At 42.1% G+C, this 23,960-nt stretch overlaps 1 protein-coding gene across 5 annotated transcripts in view; it reads right to left on the reverse strand.

Moving 5' to 3' along the window:
• Positions 1–23,630, reverse strand: part of TBC1D24 (TBC1 domain family member 24) — a 33,364-nt gene extending 9,734 nt beyond the window's left edge. The window contains exons 1-5 of one of the 5 annotated variants that reach the window (XM_075105875.1): positions 23,547–23,630; positions 19,847–19,899; positions 7,628–8,662; positions 5,307–5,324; positions 718–876 (exon numbers count right to left, since the gene is read on the reverse strand). In XM_075105875.1, coding sequence (XP_074961976.1) covers positions 718–876; positions 5,307–5,324; positions 7,628–8,586 — 1,136 coding nt within the window. In that variant the 5' untranslated portion in view covers positions 8,587–8,662; positions 19,847–19,899; positions 23,547–23,630. Of the gene's footprint in view, positions 1–717; positions 877–5,306; positions 5,325–7,627; positions 8,663–10,388; positions 10,634–19,846; positions 19,900–22,966; positions 23,220–23,546 lie in introns of those variants that run through there. The other 4 variants (XM_075105876.1, XM_075105879.1, XM_075105878.1 and 1 more) reach the window with 4 other exon arrangements.
• Positions 23,631–23,960: the final 330 nt, after the last annotated feature.

The raw sequence follows: 23,960 nt of genomic DNA on the forward strand, positions 1-23,960 counted from the left end.
GAAGACTACCTATCACAAGAGTGGTGTTCTACAGCATTTTGAATTAAGACAACCTAAAGGAAGTTGTGTCCTGAGGACTGACAGCTGTGTCTGAAGAGCTTTCAGTTTTCATAGAAAACAATGATGATGCATTCTCGTTGCTTGCTTCTGCTTTTCCTCATAAGCACATCGGGCTGGGACAGCAGACAACTCCCCACCTGAGCACCTCAACTGCAGATGTCAAAGTCCTTATTAGGAGCTATAGCTCTATAGTTTTCCATGTCAACTAGACACTCATATCTAGTTTATCCCACTTCAAAAACAATAACAATCAGATTCATAGGTAGAGGAATCTCCAGTTACCATTCCCTTATTCTTTGGATCAGTCTGAATGCAGTTATCTATCAAAACAGGCTGCAGGGCAGCCACTGAGTTAAACCATTCATACCCAGTGGGGAATGAACCAGTCTCAGGCCACCATATTCTGTGAACTAATGCAAGTTTGACTTCTCCAATTGGTCTTGGACAGTTTAAAATGGCATGCCGTGTTTTGGCCTATGAAGTATCCTGGTCAAATGCTATAGCCAAAAGGAATTTGTTACATTTACATCCCATTGCTAATAATATTCTTCAGATCAAGTTCTGACTAGGCATGGCCTTTTTGTCAATCCAGCGAACAGTTCACCAGTTGCTCTTTTTTGCCCTACAGTAGAGAAACGCAGGGAAGGTTTTCCTTACCTGCTCAGACTACAGCCATGTTCCAAGGTGGTGAAGAGCAACAGGGGCTGGCAAAGTGCAAATCGCTCTGGGATCCACGACCAGATATCTCGCATCTCTTTCACACTGACAATTTCAGACTTGAAGTTCTCAGCATGAACTGCTAAGTGGACATTCTGCCTGAGAAATACAATACAAAACATTGAGAAACAATAATTTAACAATAAAACAAGTTTTGAATTACTGGACAGTAACACACAAAGACAGCTGAGCACTAAAAGACCCTAGCAGATACGTGATTGTTAAAAGCTCCAGCCCATGGTATTAGAAGGCCATGACTTAGTGAAGATAATAAACTACTGCAGTTTAACATAATCCTGAAGAGGGAGTGATGTGGCCTTACTGAAATACCTGGAGCAATTCCTCTGTACGGCAGCTGTGGCCTGCACCTTTTTGTATATATAGAGGACAAAATGGTGAGCCAACTAGGATGACCATGACCTTAAATACATCAAATTATATTTGCTGTTTGAGACAGTCTCACTGGTGCTCATATTTAAGCACAGAGAACACAATACCTAAAGAAACAGTCAGGATCTGAAAGGAAGAGGTAGTACTTCCTCTCCTTCTGAGGTCCTGTCTGTATCACGGAATTAGAGAATTCCTAAAACCCTCAGAAACCTTAGAGGAATCAGTATTACCAGGCTAAGCAATTTTAATCCAAGGCAAGTATTTGAAGCTTTTGGAAAGTTCCACCTCTTGGAAACATGCAATTACCAATGACTTCCACTTCACTAAGAACCAAAGAAGTTCCTAGGTTCATGGTTACAGACAGAGCCTGAAAACACAAAGGAATGCCAGACACACACACCAGAAAGCAAACCCCCATACTCCCTAGAGGGGTCTGATACAATTATAAGAACTGATTCATGGCTTTTAAACACTTGAAGGTAATACTAATAACAACAACCACCACCACCACCACCACCATCTTAACCAGTCTTCATTTCTCAGATTAAATAACCACAAACTCAGAGCATGGGGATTAAACAAGTGTTACTGCATCCACGGCTGATGTTAAAGACTTTTAAAATGCAAGGGTGACAGCCAAATACATGGTGGAAATGACATTGGAACTTACACAACATACTAAATTATTGGGTAGCCATTAGTTAAATGAAACTTCAGACAGTTTGCTCTGCATGCAAGGGTTCCATTGCAAGTATTTCCCAATTTCTGGTGGATTAGTTTGTTTTTTTTTTTTAACATTACACATTTCTTTCCTCTCGGTTTCACGGGACATAAAGAGGACCTCAATACTGCATATCTGCATGTATCTTAATACCTTAGCTCACTCCCTACAACACACAAACTACACATTTATTATTATTTTTGCTTGTAGTACCAAGAAATCAGCAGCATTTTTACTGTACTTTAGAGTGGTGCTGGCTTGGAGACATTGGGAAATGCTGCCTGAAATTTATTGTAGCTGCCTTAGTGTCAGCATTTCTAATGAAGGGACTCCTTAGGTCACTTAAGCTAATAAAATTACTGCTTCCTCTAGCAAAATAAATGGAATGACTACTTACATTGCTACCCTGCATTATTTAATTAGTAAGGAACTTATATAAACACCTATTTAAGCAAGCTGCAACTATTAATGGGTTTTAAAACTCTCAGTATCACTGACTAGGACATTATTTGTGCTTTTACACATAGCAAGCTGAGGCACAGGAGAGATCAACTGAAGCAAAGTATGAGCCAAGACTTGAACCCACACCTTCAGAATGTTACTTTAGGTCTCAGCCCTTCTGGGCTGAGAAACAACGCCTTGGTTTCAGTTCATCAGAAATCAGATCTTTCTCACATTCAGGGAATTAAAAAAATATTCAGGGCAGTCAACTAGTTTATTGCAGGGAATTTCTAGAGGGAAAGTAATGATGATAAATAGGCTAAGAGTTAGTAGCAAATATCAGAACAGTTTTAAACTTACTAAACCTCAAAAAAGCAAGCCTCAATTATTTGTATGCTTGGTCTGTACATTTTTCACACTTGTGATTTGTTTGGGCAACTAAACTTAAGTATTGTTCCTAAAAGACTGTCAGCCTCATTGTACCTTTTCTTTTGCCTGTGTTCCTTCTCCTGACTACTATGAACTGCTGATTTAAGAACATTCCTAACCAGACCCCATTCAAAACCTATGTTTAGCAGTATTCGTAGTAACACATCACTTCTACTACCCTGTGTCTTCCTACAACTTTTCGATGTAGGTAGAATATCACCTTTACAAACAGATCTTTCTGATTTACTAGAAAGCATTTACCACTGTATTGGCCATTTAAAGCTATTCTAGGCACGTCATTCCTGCCCCTTGAATATCATGGCGAATCATTTAATATTTAACGTCACCATTCAGTTAGTAAAACCTAGACCGCAGCTTGACTGAAGGATTTGATATAAAATGACCTGCTATTTCCCAGGCATAAATCAGAGATGCAGGTGCTTAAGACTGAAACCCAGTCCTGTGTGGAGACCAGTATCAATACACAGCCTGCACCTACATCATACCAAACTCTGTGCTGCTTAACAGAAATACAAGAATTTTGGAGGTGGTTCAGAAAATTGCAGCTAGAGTTACAAGTATCTAACCTGTATTCATCCTTCATTTCTGACAGTGTTTCTCTAGTGATACTTAAAATCATCTACTTCAGTTAGGTAGTTGCTTTTCAAAGTTGTAAGTGAGTGGAAATGAACAGCACACAAGTTGGTGAAGAAAGAATCCCAATGTTTTGGTTTATTTTGGTTGATGAAAATTAAGTTTAGCCTTCACCACACCAGAGGTCTTTCAGGGTCATCGGGTAAAAAAACCGAGCAGTTTAAGACAACACTAATTTTGGACTGGCACTCTATTAAAGGCTACCACTAGAACTGAACAAATTCATTAAGATTGTACCCTTCATTAGTGTTTTCCTCAGTTCTTCACACTGGCTTATTGGGATTGGCATGACAATTCTCTGTTGATTGCTGATGTTGAAAGACACGTTCAACTGTTATTATCCCAAAGCATATTAGATTTTGAAAAGGAGCACAATTTAAATGTTTAATAAAGCAGCTTATTTGCTGTTTTCATAGGGATGTTGTTTTTCCAGCCATATCATTAATACAATGTGCTTCAGAGACCTCAGAGTTCCTGAAGATAAACCCAACATTGATGACACGTGGTAGCAGCTGTCAGAGGGGATATGCTCTGTATGTATTCCAAGACAGCACATACTACACTCCAAGGTGTGACTCACTGAATTACATCTTCCTGCTCTAGTTTGTTTTGGGTCAAATCTTACAGCGTCTGCATTATCTTTAAAATCCATTATAATTTCAGTGAGGACATAAACATGTGGTAGAAGTGATATGTTGTTTCTCAGCCATAAATGGCAATATAAGCCATATGTGGTGTATAAGCCTGAAACCTAATCCTGTGTTGAGATCAGTGTCAACAGACACTCTGCATCTACCTAAGTCCCCTCAAACCCAAACTATGTACTTCCTAGCAGAGATCAAGGCTTTCTGCTCCGTTCAGAAAACTGTAATTACAGTAAAATAATACACAGACATTGAAGATTTGATTGGCTGTAATTAACAGCCTGCTGATTTATTAGAGGTAAAATCATCCCCACACAGGATATGTGAAACATGCTTTGATAAGTCTCTTAAGGTGTTCTTTCAGACATGAAAACATGAGGAAATTAATTCCAATTTTGATTTTATAAATTAGTACAAACGTTAGTGTGCACCACTCACTAAAGTTAACTCAGGGCACCTGCATCAAGGTCAGAAGATTCTCAAAAGCATTAATTTAAACCCATTCATCTGTCACACTTAATACTCACAGGGCAGTCTTTCTCCTTTCCAAGTTCTCTGCTTATCAGGTATCACAACGCACTGGGTTTTGTTCTTTAATATTTGCTTTTCAAGGCCAAGACTTGATGAGTGAGTTCATTAGCCATTAATGCTACATGGCTGAGTAACTCTGACCTCCACTGACACAGGAAAATAGTCTTCTTGCCTCTAAATAAACCTATTTACTTAAAAATAAATATAATCTAGAATGAATAGAGACAAGTCACTTTTAAGAGGGTGCCAAGTTGGGTTCAGTCCAACATCTTTCCAATTAACTGTGGCAAGCTTGCAAAGAAGAAAAAAAGTCACATCTATTGCAACTGTATATACCAGGTTTGGATGTGGGACAATAACTAACAGTTCTGAAGACACGTTACTTGAAGTGTTTAAAAGTAACACTTCCAATCTGGAAAGGACTCATATCTCACCATTACCATTACTATTTCCATTCTGGAAAACACAGGTCTGTCTTGCCATATGGAAGTACTATGGTGACTCGCTGGGTCTATGATCCCTTCTCTTCCAACTTTGCAGGTGCTTTGAACTAACTTTGCACGAGTGTTTTTAAGAGATGTTACACGGCAGTTGGGTGCCATAATTGCTGCCCTGCTTCTCCTGCCCCAGCATTAGTAATAATGACAGCCTCAGAAAAAATAACCAGCCAAAGACAGAAGAAACGAGCAAAGGGCAAAGATTCAAGCATTTTAACCTACCTTTTGGGAGATGCAACACTGCAAACAGGAGGGGTGCAGTGGGTGTGGAATTGACAGAAGGAGAATGTATAAGGAGAAAGACAAAAAAAAGATAGAAAAGATCAGTGATTTCCTACATCCGTGACAAAGTGAATGAAAGGAGCCTGGAGAGAAACAAAGTAAGGTTTGATTTGAATCACCAAGCACGAGAAAAACAAACAAAAAGTCAGGGTAAAATACTTCCCATTTATATTTTTTTTCCCTTTTTGCTACCTGCTTGTAGTTATCTGATTTGAAAATAATTCATCATCTACTTGCATGGGCCAAGCACATCCTATCAAGCACTGGAGAAAAGCTGACTTCTCCAGCACCCACATCTGCCTCTGCTGGGATCCAAACTGAGCCAAGTTCACAGCAGTACTGTGCCAGGGATACTGAGAAGTTTCAGTATGTTTAAAAAAAGTAGCCGAGAGAGGATAAAAGATTTTCACTAGCAACTCTGCCTGGTAAGGCAGTAACTACTGGCATTATTTGGGTACGAATTTATTGTTTTCTCCTTTGAAGGTATCACTGCTGTTCTGAGCAAGGATATCTCTACAACATTTAACACAGCAGGAGATTATGGGTTTTTCTGTGGTTGTTTTTTACTATTTGTTTTTGTTTGGTTTGGGTCTTTTTGGTTTGGTTTTTTTTTTCTTTCAAAGCTCTCATTCTGTTGCTGAAGAATATACTCAGAAAGGATACTGCAACTCTTCTGAACTTCAGTACAGGAAGAAAAGCTACACACTGGAAGAGTTAATACTTCCCAGACACAATGGTCTGAATTCTACCCAATGTGACATTCCAGTGGCTAAAGGCCTTGAAATATCTGAGACTGACAGACTAGTCTCTTCCAAGATATGAGCAAGATAAAGCAAAAGCTAACTGTAAACCAAACTGAGTCTAAAACTAAACTGTTGGAAAAGACTGGAGGGAACTTTACATATACGTGGGCACATGAAAGAGGTTCAGCTAATATTTATGTTATTTTATAGGCTGAAATCTGGTTAAGTATATATTTCAATACCATGGAATGACACCTGTTTGCAACTTCTGTGACTAGCTCAGGAACACAATTGGCTGTAAGATCCTAATACATCAGTGGCTGGTCCTTTTGATTTTTAAAGATTTGGAGAAAATGAAAGGCTGTTCCTCTAGAATACAAAGTTCTAGAAGTATCACACTTACTGACCCCAGTAGACTCTAGGAGTCATCCTCCCTTCAGAAGTCAGGACAGCTGATAAAACTATTCAACACCTAAACTTCGATTTCAAAAGCAGCTGGGAGAAGTTTTCTGCAGTCACAGAAGGCCTTAGGAGAAACAGAACATGTCTATAACAGCAGTGTTTACCTGCACATACACTTTCACTTGGCAAGATGCTGATTTTGTTTAGATTAATATATTGCTGCCTTTTCTATATACACAGAGAGGTCTTTCGGCTAAGGTTTTTATCACTGTAGCTTTTACTGTCATGTTGGAGCAGGATTTCATTTACTAGTTTTACAGCTGGCTTTTCCTCCCGTCATTTTGAAAAGAAATTGTGATTATGCAATCATCACTTGGATCAGTATCCTCCCTCTTCTCATCCACGGTTCTTTCAAAATCATTATTTCTAATAGCACGTGGACCTGTCACAAAATAGGTTGACCCCTACCTATGATTACTACAACTCTTGACTTTCAGGAGGTTTGCAGTCAAACTAATTCTAAAAGTAACCTGTAAATAAGGCTTATTTCTTCCTTGCATTGTTAAAATAACTCCCCAGTTAAGCAAAACATTCCAGCTTGGACAGTGTTTGTCTCCTTACACTAAAGAAACTGCTGAATTCACAACACTGGGCAGCATGAAATCGACATTTTATACAAGTAATCTCATATTTAAGGATTCTTTTTCACATTTGTTTGGCTACTTTTCTTCCAAGTAATTTATCAGTGTTTTTTCCAGCTTTGCTAAAATGCCTTTTAGTTTAAAAGCAGCTTGTGAAAGACACTTTTGCGATACAATACTTGCAATTAATATGTACCTGTAAAACGTAATTATAAATTCATCACTGAGTAAGCTATGAGAAACTGCTTTGCTTCCCTTGTATCATAACATTCAGTTACACTCCTCATTACGATCCCAGCAATGCTTAAATTAAATTAAATTTCTGCAGAGGAAAAAAAACAAACAGCAGAGATACCTGCACATACCAGTACAGCTCTTCTCCTTCCTCACCAGTAGCCACCCAGGACTGACTGATTGATCACCACACTGGGAAAACTCACAAGATCACTCAGGCTGCCTGTAGTGAGAGCCTTACCTTTTCTGCTTGACTGTGATGCCCTTCTGCTGCAAAGCCTTCTCGTTGGCCATCTGCAGAAGCTGGATCTCCTTCCGCGAGAAGAGGCGGATAGCAAAGGCTTTTTCCAAAAGCCTCTCTGGAGACACTGACTTGGCAATGTCTCTAACAAAAGCTCGAATGTCCTGCTGTATGCTGTCAGACTCCATGGGCTGCCCAGCTCTGACTTTGTGAAAAAATTTCAGAAGAGCCAGTGCAACACGATAGAGAACTTTGTAGCCCTCCACCAGAAACACATCAAAGACCCGAGCAATGTACACCATAGGCAGTTCTCCGAAGAGCCACCGTTGCCAGTCGGAGTATACTTCCAACACATCCTCAGACACTGCCACCATCAGCTTATGTGCTGCCTGACAGTACTTGTTAACCAGGTCACCAAAGGTCATGCAGGAGGACTCAAAAGCTAAGAACGTCTGATCAATGAGCCGCTTGGATGGGTCATTGCAAGCGAGGATGCGACAAACCTGTTCAAAGCACTCTGCCTCATCTTTGCTGTAATGGAGGAGCAAAGCTATCACAGAAGGAAGTGCTGGGCAAAACGATATGTCTGGGAACTGATTTGCAATGCACAATATAATCTTCCTGACTGCCGCGATGCCTTCTGCATTCAAGCAGTATGTGGGGACCAAGCTGTTATCCACAAACTCCGGTAGTGGAAGGCAGCTACTGTTACGTCTTCCAACAATCTTCACAACAATGTCCCGGTACACATTTGCATCTGGGGTCACCGTGCGGCATGGGATATTGCTAATTAGTTTGTGGTACACTTTGGCTCTCAGAGAGTGGTTCTTGGCCCAGTAGCCCTGCCGGGCCAGCTGCTTGAGCTCCTGGAACTCTGTGCAGGTTAGCTCCTTCGCATCCTGGCTCTGGACAGTAACATCCATTTTGTCCCAATCCACAAAGCGGTTGTATTCATCCATGGCTCCAGGAGAAGCATATCAGATAAATCATGAGAATGGAGACCTTATTTGGTCATTAAATGACTTGCAGCTTTTCCTGCAAAAGGAAAAGTAAAAAAATAAGAGGCTTGAGTAACAGGTAAACTCCCATTTTCTTTAGGAGTACATGTGTACATTCAACTTGTTCCTGCAATGCCAAAATTGTTTTCTAAAGCGAAGAAAGTTAAGATACATGCCTTTTTATTTTTAACCCAAACTTTACTTCCATTCTGTCAATAACTCATACTGAAGTAATTTATCAGTGGCCTGCCAAGAGGCCACCTCCACAGGAAGTTAAGGTTTCTTTATGTTAACTTCTCACTTAGAGAACAGAAGCCTCTCACTTCAAAAATATCCATTGTAAAGTCTGTTCAATTTGCAATCTCTCTTCCTAATTCTCTGGGGAAGTAACTGTTATTTAATACTACAAGGATGCAGTTTCATGAGCAGCTTAACACTGTTCTAAGACTGTGTGGCCAGTGACAAGAGATGCTGGCCTCCTGCTAGCCACAGCCATGTGTTTTTAGTCATTTCTTTGTGCTGGTACTAGCACTCGTGTGGCCACAGTCACTGAGATCAGCTTGTTAATCTGGTACAATTTTTCTTTTCCATTGGATAAGCAAGACGGTCAGCCAGATCAACATTAGTGCCAGAACAAAGGTGAGTGCAGGACAGAACCACCCTTTCCAATTGCAGTACATGTCAGCTTAAGCTCACATCAGCTTACAACAGCTTCATGAAACTGCTTCTTAACTCCCTCAAGTACTGGACTTCTGGCTCTGACCTTGTACATGCTCCTATGATCAAATCACCCTCTAGAGGGCCCGCTACCACCAACATTAGAAGATTTTAAAAACACACACCACTGCAATAGCACCAGGAGCTGAAAGATCAGGTTCTGGCCTCTAGTTTGTAAAACCACATGTTTACACGATCTACCATTTGACTCCAGCTTTAAAGCACACCTGCGTCCCAGGAGATAGCATGACTGTACCTGCTAATAGCCATACCTGAATCACCTTTAATCAAGTCAGTGCAAAACTAGAAGGGGAGATACAATAAGATGCACTAATCACAGCAGGCAACAGATTTGCCCACTGCTGGAATGTCTCTACCAATATGTGCTCAGTGCCAGATTAAAGCTAGGAAGCACATGGCCATTGATACTGCACACTCTGCAAAGGCAGATAATTCCTATGAAACGTAACAGGCCTATAAAACTGTTCTGTACAATTAAGAAATTATTTAGCCAGGTTGAATCAACAAAAGAAGTTACTGAAATGCTTCCAGAGATAGTCATCCCCATGTCAACAGACTGGAGAATGCATGGAACTTGACAATTTATCAGCATTGTCTTTTGTACAACAGGTGCATTAAAATTATTCAAAACTCATAAGGAAGAAACACCATCAAGACAAACAAGTCATCCTCCCTGCTTTACTATAGGAAAGTAAAACAAACATTTTGCCTCAAGTAGACAGAAGTTCATAAACACAAAATGAGAATTTGCTTGGACAGCCATACATTTAATTCAGACAGTTTTAGATTCTGACTAAATATTAACCTGGGTATTTTGGAAACACATGCTGAAATTCCAAAATTTAACTCCTCTTTTAAAAGGTTGGCAGCAACACACAGGACTCTTTCAGAGAAGGCTTCTGGATGGCTCTTCTCTACCAAATAATTACTTCAGGGGTTTTTTTTTGTTTGTTTGTTTTTTAAATAAAAAGAAGACACTTTTGAGTCATCTTTGTACAGTGTAAAAGCAATACAGAAATGCTCACCACTTCTTTTTGTTGTGTTCTCTCACATCTGAAACTAATTCTCACACTGTAATTAAAGGAGGCAACACATTGTCTCAACTTCAGTTCCAAAAGCAAGATATCTTATGATGTTCAGAAATGACACCTCTCAGTGTGAGCTGAGGGCTTGTCTTCAGGATATGCAAAACCAGCAATGGTAGAATACCAGTCCATCACAAAGTCAGCGTCAGGTCCATGGAAGTTAATATTTTTCTGTCATTCTCCACCTGGGATTCATAGGGAAACTCATTATCTTTAATTCAAATCCTAGAATAAGATCCTTGTGGAGAAGAGAAATTTAATCCTATATAGCAGTGACAAAAGCATGGTGAGATGAGCCATTCTGTTCATGGCCACTTCAGTATAGTAACAATTACTATCCTGTGCTTGCTGGGGTCTTCACTATGCAACAGCTTTCCCCTTCTGACATTATCCCTTGGGACCTGCTTCTATTTACATTAGGGAGGGTTAAGTAAAATGTCCATCATATGAGACAACTCCTAAGATACTCAGAGTTACATCTCAGCTGTCCTTTCTCCTGTAAACTTTGTCCCCACTCCTTACTCTTTCCTGTCTTACATTCTAGCATTCAGAGACAGAAGCATATTTAGAGGTTGCATCAAACAGTCACTTTTCCCTCTGAAGCTACTGTCCATTCCAGAAACTAATGAATTTGATGAGTATGTGCTCCTCAGAAAGCTCACTGAAGTCCGCAGCTAGAGGACGGAAGTCAGATTGCCAGAACTTTTGATTTGAGCTTACAGCCTTATACATGCTTTGGCTTTGATAAATCCGATGGGTCTGCAAGTAGGTCGGGCTGCTTAAGCTTTTCAGAGCTCTAGAGGCTGCGAGAAAAAAAAAATGACAGCAAAGCAAATAGGTATTGTCAAGTTTGCCAGAGTGTGACCAGCTCTTAACTGTGCTTGCAAAACCAACAGAGTTAGCATGCTTCAGTGTAATAGCACATAGCTCCTGACACTGCCAATGGCTACAGAAAGCGACCAGGCCCCAAATAGAGAATGTTTACTTGCCAAAGGAGAGGATCCCAAGAAATCTCAGGAAAATTCCAGCCAGCCTTCATCTCCTCCTCCTGCTCCTTCCGAATCTTCCTCCATCCCTCCCTCCAGGCAAGTTCACTCTCTTCTGGCAACCATGTGAAGAGGAACGTTTAACTTTGGTGGGAAGAGGGGACAAAAGCTGCCTCATGTTCAGTAGCAAAGGGCTAGCTAGGCAGGGCTGTCTCCTACCCATCTTTCCTACTGCAAGGGAGCAAGCAGGCAGTGCAGAGTGTTATATTTGGAGGGATGGAAGGCTGGACTGTCAATTAAGGAGTAAAAATAGAGGAGGACAGCTGCGTAAGAGTGGATGCCTGTGTCAGAAAGTCTCACCTTCACCTAAACTAGCTAGCTTTCACACAGAAAGAAGGGGTAAGACACTGGCAGAAGAGAAAAAACATTTAACAATGAAATGTTTGTGTAAAGATATATTTAAAGGCAAGCAGAAAGACCCATTTATACCTCCTTATTGCAAGAAATCTCCTTCACTCTTGCTCAAGTAACTTTAGAGAAGTTAGCATCACGTTGTGGTAAGTATTCTCTAACTGGACAGGGGGACAACAGGATGGATCAGCACCTGAACTGCACAGAACTGAAATGCTTTCAAGTACTTGTTAGAACAGAACTAAGGGAATTGTAAAAATTAGCAAAAAAATTACATTACTCATAACAAGGACAAAGCTTAGAAGTTATGTATACCTTATTTAAGGGGAAGCAGCCATTATCCTTTCTGATCAGACTGACTTTTGCAAAACAGTAGGAAAAAAGCTTTTTTTTTTCCTTGGTAACTGCCACACAATTTTGCGACTGTTAGATCTATTAGTCTATAATCATAGAATGGCAGGGGTTGGAAGGGACCTCTGCAGATCATCTCATCCAACCCCCCTGCTTGAGCAGGCACACCTAGAGCAGGGGGCACAGGAATTCATCCAGGTGGGTTTTGAATGTCTCCAGGGAAGGGACTCCACACCCTCCCTGGGCAGCCTGTGCCCCTGCTCTGGCACCCGCACAGTAAAGAAGTTGAACAAACGGAGGTGTCTCAGCCTTTCCTCATAAGAGAGGTGCTCCAGTTCCCTGATCATCTTCACAGCTCTCCGCTGGACTTGCTCAAGCAGTTCCCTGTCCTTCTTGAACTGGGGAGCCCAAAACTGGACACAGTACTCCAGAAGTACTCTACTCCTCACTAGGGTGGAGTAGAGGAGGAGGATATCCTCCCTCAACCTGCTGGCCACACTCCTTTTTATGTACCCTAATAACAGAGCTCTCCAGTTAAGTGCAATGTAAAAGAAATACACAAGTGAGAAGTAGAAGAATTAATACTGAAGAGATGCTAAAGTGGCTGTAAAACAGGCAAAAGATTTTTCAATCTTTTGTTAAGTTTGAATTATGAAGCAAGTAATCATTACAATTCAAAACCAAGCAATGACCATGGTAAATGGAACTGGCATGATTTCAAGTCAATTACTATATTTTTAGGAAATATTTAGCTTGCTAGTCTAGCCACATTTTCCATTCCATTTCCATTCCATTCCTTTAGTACATGCAGTCCTCCACAGTAGTGAAGTACTTACATTCTAAACTTTATAAAAATAAATTCCAACTTCGGTTAAAACCTGAGATTACATGATTTGATATTGCTTTTAATAAACACAGGAAAGAGCCTAAAAAACCAAATTATACTTAATCAAGGAAACCTTGACCCCTATTCCATTTAGGCATTCTTGCAACTTGGTGTTCTGAAAGTAACTAAAGATTTTAGCTTATTAAGACACTTCACTCAAATCTAGTGCAGCTGATCTATAACAAGAAACTCAAACTTTGAAAAGAACTTTTTTTTATCTTAACCATGGAGAGTTACACCACCTTTGGTTCCGCTACTTGCTATGTACTGTACAGATAATAGCTAGATACAGACAATCAAAACTTTGGCATGCATTTTTATAATGTGCTAACAGAACGTAAATATTTTCTTTTGCTGCTCCACAAATCAAGACAACTGCTACACTCCCAGACCTGCGCCATATTGTTTGCTGTTCATACTGTTGAGTAGTGATATAGCCAGGGAAAAAGCTCTTGTCTACTCTCTTTCATAACCTCATTAAACTAATCCACGCAGAAAGCACATGAACAGATAATGAGAACGGTTTCCTCAGGACTGCTAGCTATTAGTCCTCATCCCAGTATGCTGAAATTAAACACAAAACTCTGAGTAGATGACTTCCCATCCTTGAGAAATATTCAATTATGTCTGATACATTTGCTGCATACACCAAAGAATCTGGCAGAAGAACGAAGTAATGCAGCAAGACAGTGATAACTGCAGAATAAACGACAACTAGCAGACAGTTACTCTCTCCTCCCCGAGTACTTTGGTGCATCCTGCAGTGTTCCCCAAGCCCAGACTTACAGCAGCATACCTTGACATTGCTGCTACATGGATCTGGAAACAAGACTAGTCACCATAGCGCCATCTCCCTTCCCACAAACACCTCCTGGTCAGAAGCATGTTTTGTCACATTTACAGCTTCAGTTACTTCTTATGCCTCACATCATTGACGAAGATTCATTTAGCACTAGAACAATGTGAACACAACTAGCTCATTTTGTGTAGGAGAGCAAGGCGGATCACGCTGACACATTCTGGAGTGAGATTCTTTTCAGTAGAGTACACAGAGTTTGATGGATTGCTTTAACGAGGTTAAATGCCGTTCGATCTCTTTATGATTTGCCCTGGGCACTGCGTACAGCACAAGCTGGGCTTCCAGGAATACAATTCTCAATAATGTTCTAGTACTAGTTTACCCATAACAATAGGGGATTAGTTAGCTGGTCCCCACTGTTTTTTGATATTCTTTTGGGACAAAGTCTAGAAACTTCTCACTTTCCTCAGTAACTGGTAAAGACCTGATAGAAGAGTATGCTACAGGGAAATAATTTTAGGCATCTAGACAATTTCTCTTGGGATGCCACCATTGTAGATGAAGTACAGTCACAGAAGGTTTGTCCTAGAATCCCATGCTTTCATTCTTAGGAAAGTACTATTGTATTCTTAAACAGGTTTTTTAAATTATCTGTGATTAATGTATTGTGTACTTTATTACAGTCAAAAGTTCAGACACACAATGAGCTTTTCACTGCAGGCCAAATAAATGACAGTAGCTTATATTTAGGAGAATGGGCACGCCTTATATCTGCAAGTACTTCAATACAAAGCAGCACCCCCTCATTCCCACCCCTGCCCTAGGATGATACAAGCACTTCTAATGCTCAGCCACAGTTGATATTGTGAGCTGTAGGGATCATTAAGATACCACAGAGGTACAAAATAAAGACCAAAAAAGCAAACAAGCTAAAAGTCTGCAAAAAACCCCAAAATACTCTTGCTAAAAAAAAAAAAAAAAAAAAAGGAGAAAATAAATGGTTGAAGCTTCCACAAAGGGTGAAAAGGCTGAAGAACAGAGCACTGCAGGACGATACTGGATGGTAAATATTATCAAAGACATAGATCAGGAGCTTTCTGTCCTGTCTACTTCATTAAAAAAAAAAAAACCAAACCAAGGAACAACAAGTACAATTAAAGAGAAGAGAATCCCTATCCTCTCCCCACCCCCACCTCCCAAAAACCAAAAGAAAACTGCATTTAAGCAACAAAACTATTTCACACGATGTATTAAAAATGTTCCACTTAAAAACAAAATCTGCCAAAGTAGTGCAGAAAAATCAATACAATTTTCCTACTATATTGACTGTGTTTTCCTTCTGGTTTCTTCCAAATTTTAAGAATGAAAAAAAATCCCTATATTGTGCTAATTATTATTCTTCCCTTTGTTTCAAAAACTGAAGTAACTAGAAAGAGATGTCTCTTCAACAGCAAACTCTGGCTCTGATAATTTTTACACTGAACATGCAATCTTCAGTTTTCAATCTTTCCCCCTGAATACCTCCAGTGTATATCTTTCTCTGTTTGGAAGCACTATGTACAACCAAAGATGCAGTGTAACTGTCAGGGAATAGCTCCTACACAGTAGCAAATCCATTTTCCTGCTCTCTTGCATTGAATGCTCTCTATCAGTTTGACATCTGTCACGTAGAGTCATTCAGGTTGGAAAAGACCTCTAAGATCATGAAGTCCAACCATCAACACAATACCACCAGGCCTCCTAAACCATATCCCAAAGTGTCAGGTCTACACGTTTTTTGAACACCTCCAGGGATGGTGACTCCACCACCTCTCTGGGCAGCCAGTTCCAGTGCCTGACCACTCTTTCAGTGAAGTAATATTTCCTAATCTCCAGTATAAACCTCCCCTGGCACAACTTGAGGCCATTTCCTCTCGTTCCATTGCTTGTTACTTGGGATAAGAGACCAACCCCCACCTCACTACAACCTCCTTTCAGGTAGTTGTAGAGAGCGATAAGGTCTCCCCTCAGCTTCCTCTTCTCCAGGCTAAACAACCCCAGCTCCCGCAGCTGTTCCTCATCAGACTTGCTCTCCAGACCCTTCACCAACTTCGTTGCCCTTCTCTGGACACGCTCCAGCACCTCAACGTCCTTTTTGTACTGAGGGGCCCAAAACTGCACACAGTACTCGAGGTGCGGCCCCACCAGTGCCGAGTACAGGGGCACAATCACCTCCTTGGTCCTGCTGGCCACGCTATTCCTGATACAAGCCAGGATGCTGTTGGCCTCCTTAGCACGCTGCTGGCTCATGTTCAGCCGGCTGTCAACCAGCACCCCCAGGGCCTTTTCCACCGGGCAGCTCTCCAGCCACTCTTCCCCAAGCCTGTAGCGTTGCCTGGGGTTGTTGTGGCCCAAGTGCAGGACCCGGCACTTGGCCTTGTTAAACCTCATACAATTGACCTTGGCCCATCGATCCAGCCTGTCCATATCCCTCTGCAGAGCCTTCCTATCCTCAAGCAGATCAACACTCCCACACACCTTGGTGTCATCTGCAAACTTAGTGAGGGCACACTCAATCACCTCATTTAGATCATTGATAAAGATATTAAACAAGACTGAGCCCAAAACTGAGCCCCGGGGAACACCACCTGTGACCAATTGCCAGCTTGATTTAGCTCCGCGCACCACACGCCTCTGGGTTTGGCCTTCCAGCCAGTTTTTAACCCAGCAAAGAGTATGCCTGTCCAAGCCGTGAGCAGCCCCCTTCTCTAGGAGGATGCTGTGGAAGACACTGTCAAAGGCTTTGCTAAAGTCCAGGTAGACAACATCCACAGCGTTTCCCTCATCTACTAGGTGGGTCACTTGGTCATAGAAGATCAAGTTGGTCAGGCAGGACCTGCCTTTCATGAAGACATGCTGTCTGGGCCTGATCCCCTGGTTATCCTGCACATGCCTGGCGAGCACACTCAAGATGAACTGCTCCATAATCTTCCCCAGTACTGAGGTCAGGCTGACTGGCCTGCAGTAGCTCCCCAGATCCTCCCTTCTGGCCCTTCTTGTAGATGGGCATCGCACTGGCAAGCTCCAGTTGTCTGGGACCTCCCAGGTTAGCCAGGACTGCTGATAAACAATGAAGAGTGGCCTGACAAGCTCCTCCATCAGCTTCCTCAAGCACTCTTGGGTGGATCCCATCCGTCCCCATAGATTTGTGAGTGTTCATGTGACTCGGCAGGTCGTAAACTGCTTCCTCCTGGATTATGGGAGGTTTGTTCTGTGATCCGTCCCTCCCTTCCAGCCCAGGCGGCTGAATAACCTCTAGATCTCTCTCACTACAAGCATTTACTGGCAGAAAAGTATCTTTAAACATCTGTGCTTTGAAATGTTCTCCTCTTAGACATAATGTTTGCATTTGTTTATGTTGAACACAGATCTTTTTCTTTTCCTCCTATCTAAACCTTCTCTACAGGAGTACATGTAACCATGTTTTGTTTCTTATGTGCTCATAGTTTCTTTAGGTCCAGAACAGCAGCAGGCAGCATGAATGGCAAGACATGGAGATTTTTATAAGTAGAAGCCACAACCTTAGGTGTGACCTTTTTCTGGTATCCAAGAGAGACGTTTGCAGAGAAGCGTTTCACAGACAGTGGCAATGTTTATGGATTTATTAGTATAAGAAAACCATTCAGAAGTTAAAAAGCACATACCTTTTAGACCTGTTCCTCCCACTGTCTGAACAGTTTCAACATTTTTTGTGATCGAGTATCACAACAGCGTGTCCAGGAGTTTTCTCTATGAAGTGTTTAGTTTCTACTCTGGGCCAGACTTTAGATGACAGTGTACCTGTGCAACTGCTAAGCTGCTTGAACACTCATCATCCCAAACCATGGTGAGCGCAGGTCCCAAAACTCATGCAGCCTGCCTACAACCTAACAAGCCTCCCAACCAGCAGGAACCCCCTGGCCTCAGACTGCTATGGTTAGTATCGCACTGAGAAAGCAAGCTGCTTTATGGACATGAACACACCTTTTTTCAAAGCCCCATACACATTCCTACAGGCAACCTCAGCAGTCTCCAAGTCATGAGCTATACCATATTGTAACTGGGATTTTTTTGTTTTTATCCTCTGTTCCATAAAATTGCATCCTTTTCCATATCGATTTTAACAAGACAATACATCTGCTAGGCTGGGCCAAGTAGAATCAGGAGCCTTGCCTGCAGGCTACAAGGAAGCCTTTGCTTTTCAAGTAATGTACAAGCAGAACTAGCTCATTGCAGTCTCAGCCTGTATCTTTTAAATACAAATATACTTTCCATTCACACATACACATATACACACAAAACATACATTGCATTGTACACATACATATTGTATATATACAATATATAGACAAATATATATCCTCTTTTTACAACAAATGATCAAATTCAGTTTCCTCACAATATTCACATTATCAAAAATATGTCCACCCTGACAAACGTTGTACATTCTTTCTTGCAAAAGGTTCAAAATATAACTCTGCCATTTAAAGTCTGTTAATGAAACAGGCCAACGTCCCTATTCCCCACATCACCTTTAAAACAAACCAAAAAGATGATTTAATCAAAGCTGTAGAAATATCAGTGTGGACACTTATACTACTTTAATTCTTCTGTAAAATTAACTGATAGGACATGTTTATATTGATCTAAGACCTCCCAGTGCAATTTATAAATACTTAATCTGGCAGTGCTGGAGAGTTTAGGGGATACCTAAATTAGATACTGACTGGATGAACCAGTAACCCTGGGCTAATCAAGCACACAAGTCCTTACTCTTAGTGAGCCTACGAAAATTGCTGCATGCACTCCTTGCCTCTGTAGTAGGCAAATAGGGAGGGACACTCTATTCACACCAGAAGTTATCACTAGATCTTGTTTATTCTAGGGTAAGTTTTGTCCTTCCATAGTTTCAGCTGGCAGCTAAAAATGGGGTAGGAATACATTATCATCTCAGATTATTTCATTATTCTATGCACTAAGTGCTAATGGTGTAGAAGTTTTCTCTTGGAAAACAAAAGCCGATTTACAGTAAGGTAAGCATATACAAATTACAATGTTAAAGGTGCCATTTTATACAGATTTTATTTTCTTCCAGCTCTGCAAAACCCTACAGATTTTCTCAATTTTCCCCAAGATTGCTCAGAAGAAAAGCTTCAATTATCTGGTATCCTTGATAATGGATTACCCCTTTCCTGAAACAAAGGGTAGATTATCCTACACATGAGAGAGTTCAGACACCAACATCATGCCAGTTCCAAATACACTTTACAACTAAAGGAGGACCTAATCTCAGGCAGCATGCTAATAGCCACATTTCAGGGAACTCGAACAATATATCTCGTTATTTTGACGCTTACTTTTGTAGTCTTTCCAACAGCAGCAACAAACACATCCTCTGCAGCAGCGAAGGTACAGAAACAGCATTTGACAATGAAAAACTCATCGATGTAGAATCCCAAACTAGTTCTGCATTATTTTGATTATGATTTTAAAAATCAAAGGGTATTTATAACAACAGATTGGCTGCTGAAATTATAACCTTACTATTAGTGTATATTGCTAACCTCTAATCTTACTAGAGGGGAGAAACTTTGGAAAGACTAGCTCTGTTAGGCCATTAAGATAGTTAAGGGGCCAGTGCACAGGATATTTGAGAAGAGACTTTGCTGTTGATGGTGTTCTTTAGTGATGTGCTTGTTCTGAGTAAACCTAAAGGGACTTAACAGTGCACTGGCCAATGCATTCAAAGTCTCTCCACTGCAGGAGAGGGCTTACAGGCCTACTGAAAAGTAAAGCAGGAGCAGGAATCTAGTCTCTGCATGGAACCAGATTCTAAAGCGAACATTTTCTGTATACAGTGAAGATATTACAAAAAAAACCCCAAACAAAACAAAGGATCCCAACACTCCTCCACTCCCCTGACTGAAGTGCTTTTATCAATCCTTACCTTAGAACCTGTCCTTGTAAGATGATCTTCTTATTTACTCCCTTCTGCTGGGCCTGTTGATGGGAGCCAAAAAATTAAAAAATTAGACTTTTTTAAACAATGCATTGGGCAACATCCATGTGTGTGAGGTGCACCATTGACCTCCATACCTTTAAAAAAAAAAAAAAAAGAAAAAAGGTACCTGCCTGCACTGCTGTATGGCTTCCAACCTTCATACTTGCGATTATGGTATAGAAAACATGGAGGGACAAATATCCTCATAAGAGAGGAGAGCGGCTAATTAACCACATTGTTAAAATGCTTACAGCATAAACAACTCATTTCAGCCTCTAAAATCACAAGCAGGATTACTACTTGTGGCATGTTTGTCATAAATACTTTTAGCTAATATTCTCATTGCAGCTGGCTGCTGTGTTCCCCTCAACCCTTCTCCACACAAGTACAGAATTCTGTATTAAACAGACAGTCTCTGGAAAGCATCTCTCTTCCTAGCACTAATAGAGGTATTTGCTGCACAGGTAGGGGGTTTAGAATACCAGCTCTGCAACTTATGGTATTTAGATACCGAGTTCCAAAACAAAAATAACTATCTTCTGATGTATGTTAGATCAGTTGAGTTGCTGAGGGTCAATATAAGAGGCCCTTGTCCTATTAGGCAGAAAAGTTTGAACAAATCTGTCAAACATTATTTTGCTTTCCAAATGAATGTTATTCAGCCTAGCAGATTTTGCAATAACCCTGTTCTAGTTTCCTGCAAAATACAGTCATTACAACTACTTTGTGCATGAGTTATTTCTCCCTTAAGTTTTTTTCCCGTGGAAAACTTAACAAAATAATCCAGTGTTGGTGTAGCTACACCAAAGTTACATCTATTTGCTAACATTTAGCTCCGTACACCCCAAGCACAATTAAGCATGCTAATTAATACACACAATGGCAGTCTATGAGATTTCTTTTGAGTCTCTTTCCTGAGAGAGTGGGAATCAACCACACATGGTCTTTTGCAACATGTCTGAAAGCTCAGAGAGGAGAACAAATGAGATACGGAAAAGCCTAAGAGTGTGTACACCAGAGATATGAGCATTTTCATATATCAGTCTTCGAGAATTTAAAACAGTTGATTCCACAGCTGGACATCTCCAGCATGTACTCCCACCAATACACATGGACTATAAGCAAGTCAATCATTAATATAGTGCAATTAGGTCTGTCTATTTTTATATCAGAAAGGTCGCGTGACTGCCTTGGTCAAGTACAAAAGGCACTACAAATGGCTAAAGACTATCATTACGTCGACAAACTCCACTGCACACACCCCCCCCATGCAAACATGTCAGTTTAGTATTTTATATATTAATATACACTACAATAAATTTATTATAAATTTTTAATATAAAATAACTTATAAATTTACTGCAAAATAAGTTGCCATAAAAATGCAAATATTGCAATTAAACCCGTCAATAAAGACACCCCCAAATGAGCAGAAATTTAAAAGAAATTTTAGTTCTTTAGTTCTCAATCACAATTCAAGGCTATGCATAGATGGAATATAAATAGCTATTTTTCTTTCAGACCATTAACAAAGTTTATGTATTTTGAGTGTTAACATACATCTATCTGCTTCTGAGCATGCGTATGTACAGCCTAACACAAGCAGCTTTAACGGCCTCTCCAACCTAATGGAAGGGCAGAGTGCATTCTAAAGAGCTAGAACAGCAAGGACTATATTTGTGGTCTGTTGACAATAATTTGCTTGTCACTAACTCTGTCCAGCTTTGGCACTGAAGCAAAGGCACTTATGATCTAAACAAATGCCAGAGTGGTATTATCAGATTGCAGTAACCTTGGTGTTGGAGATGGTGAGAGACGTGCAGCGTGGACTGGCTTGCTTTGTGTGCTTGCCTGCCTTAAATTTATGGACAGGATAATTTTAGTTCAGGAATATTTTTTTTTCAGTTTTCTTTACAGTCCAAATGGCAAGGCTGATCAGAGGAGGGAGGCTTTTTCAAGATTTCAAATTAATGGAGTGAAGAAGCAAAGACAACCAAGGGGAAAAAACAAAGGTTGCAATTGAAGGAGAGAGATGGGAAAAGCAACGGTGCTTAAATATGTGATGGGGCCATGGATAGCCTGTTAGAAACATTTACTTGGCAGCATTTAATTATTAACAGCAAAAGAGAGAAGCAGAAAGCTGCCTTCCCTAGCATTCAAATTCTAGCTACAGGAACACCTGCAAACTTTCAAATATTAATGACAGAGAAGACATTCAGCACAAAGATTCCCAACAGCTAATTATTGTGCAATACTATCCACAGCCATTTTGCAAATTACAAAGGACAGAAGTATCACGTACTGCTTGGGAGCAACAAAGAGCTAACAAAATGTTGCTGGAGACCTTGGATTTAGGTTATCAGTGTTGTTCCTGCAAAGTAACTATCTTAGAGGGAAGTCTTTTGTGACACAGTCTAACTGCTAGTGATTGCACAAAGAAGGAAATGCTCTGGGTATTCCTGGATGCTCTGACAATCCCACTGGGATTTCCTGTAAGCCAGAAAAGCTTTCAGATGCTCCAGCTTCCTGTAGGAACCGGACATAAAAATGCAAGTTTTTAAGGTAATACAGTTCGATATAGAAGCACCAACTTCCCTCTCCTCACAGCTACACAGCACCTGCAAGACAGCATCCCTCCTGCTGCCCTTGGACACCACCTGGGGCTAGAGTCAACTAAGCATAGTTATTTGCTCTCCTGTTCATAGGCCGAGAAAGGCTGAGGAACATTTCGGCAAGTTGGCACCCTAAATGGGCACCCTAAATCCCGTGTTTGGTTGGGTAACATTCTGGCAGCCCCAGTATCCCAACAGCAACTGCCTGCTTGCGGATGCGCTGTGGGTACATGTGTGTACGCTTCAGAGAGTGGCTACTAGTTAAAGACCAACATGAAAACAACCTCATAACAAAAGGTTGCTTTCATGATAGACATTTTAAAATATTCAAGGAAGAAGCTGCAGAACATAAGCTTTGGCTTTAGAGAGCTCTTCATGTGAGCATAAACTCTCCCTCTAACTGGGACCAGCTGGCAGGATAAGCGTACACTCCGAGTGTTTGGGTGAGCATTACCAGCAATCAGAGGGTCTGTCCCTGCCTCATCCCCCGGTCTCGACATATTTTGCAGGAAAGCAAGCGCAGCAGCAGGGTGCCGACGGCGCCTTCAGGCCAAAAGGCCCCCACAAGCCATTTAAACGCCTTCTGTGAGAGCCTCCACGCACTGGAACAAACGAAGAGGCTAACCCCGAGCCTGCCCGGGCCGGCTCGCAGCCGAGGGTAGAAGAGCGGGCAGCGCTTTCGCACACCGACAGCTCCCGGCGGCGGCACCGGTGACACGCCGGCACCAGCGCCCAGGGAACCCGCGGCTCGGGGTCTCCCGTCCCGTCCCGACGCCCCCCCGGCAGCGCCTCCCCGGGCGCGCCGGCCTCGCACCGCCCGGCACCGGCAGCGAGTCCCAGCGCGGCGCCCCGCGAAAGCGGCCCGACGAAGGCCGGGCTCGGGGCAGGCCCCCTCCCGGTCCCGCCCGGCTGCTCCCCGGGAAGGCGCTACCCTCCGAGGTCCCGCCGACCCGGCACCGAATTCCGCCCTCGCCCAAGCTGGCTCCCGGTGCCGGTGGAAGCGCGCCCGCCGGCCGCGCTGGGGCCGCCCTTACCGCCGCCGCGCCTCTCGGGCAGCCTCCGGCAGGACCTGGAGAGACAGCGGCCGCTAGCCGCGCATGCGCAAAGGTCGCGGCGGCTGCGGGATGTGCTCGCGCATGCGCAAAGGCCGCGGCGGCGCCGGCACGTGCACGGTGTCTGCGGCGTTGAGGCCGAGTGGGGCGCGCGCCGCGGCGGGGAGAGGGGCTGGGGCGGGGTGATGGGGGCGAAGTGGGGTGGCAGGGGTGGCGGTGGGGGGCCGTGAGGGGGTGGCAGGGGTGGCGGTGGGGGGTCGTACTGGCACTGCAGGCAGGGCTGTTGGGTGCAGTAGTATTGGGTAAGAAGGCCTCGGGCTTGTGGTTGTGCACTGGAGACTGCCCTATTTACCAACGTTGCAAGTGCTTCAGGTGAAAACCTCCGTGCAAATGTTA

The sequence above is a fragment of the Phalacrocorax aristotelis genome, chromosome 10 (assembly GCF_949628215.1).
Source record: "Phalacrocorax aristotelis chromosome 10, bGulAri2.1, whole genome shotgun sequence".
NCBI lineage: Eukaryota > Metazoa > Chordata > Aves > Suliformes > Phalacrocoracidae > Phalacrocorax > Phalacrocorax aristotelis.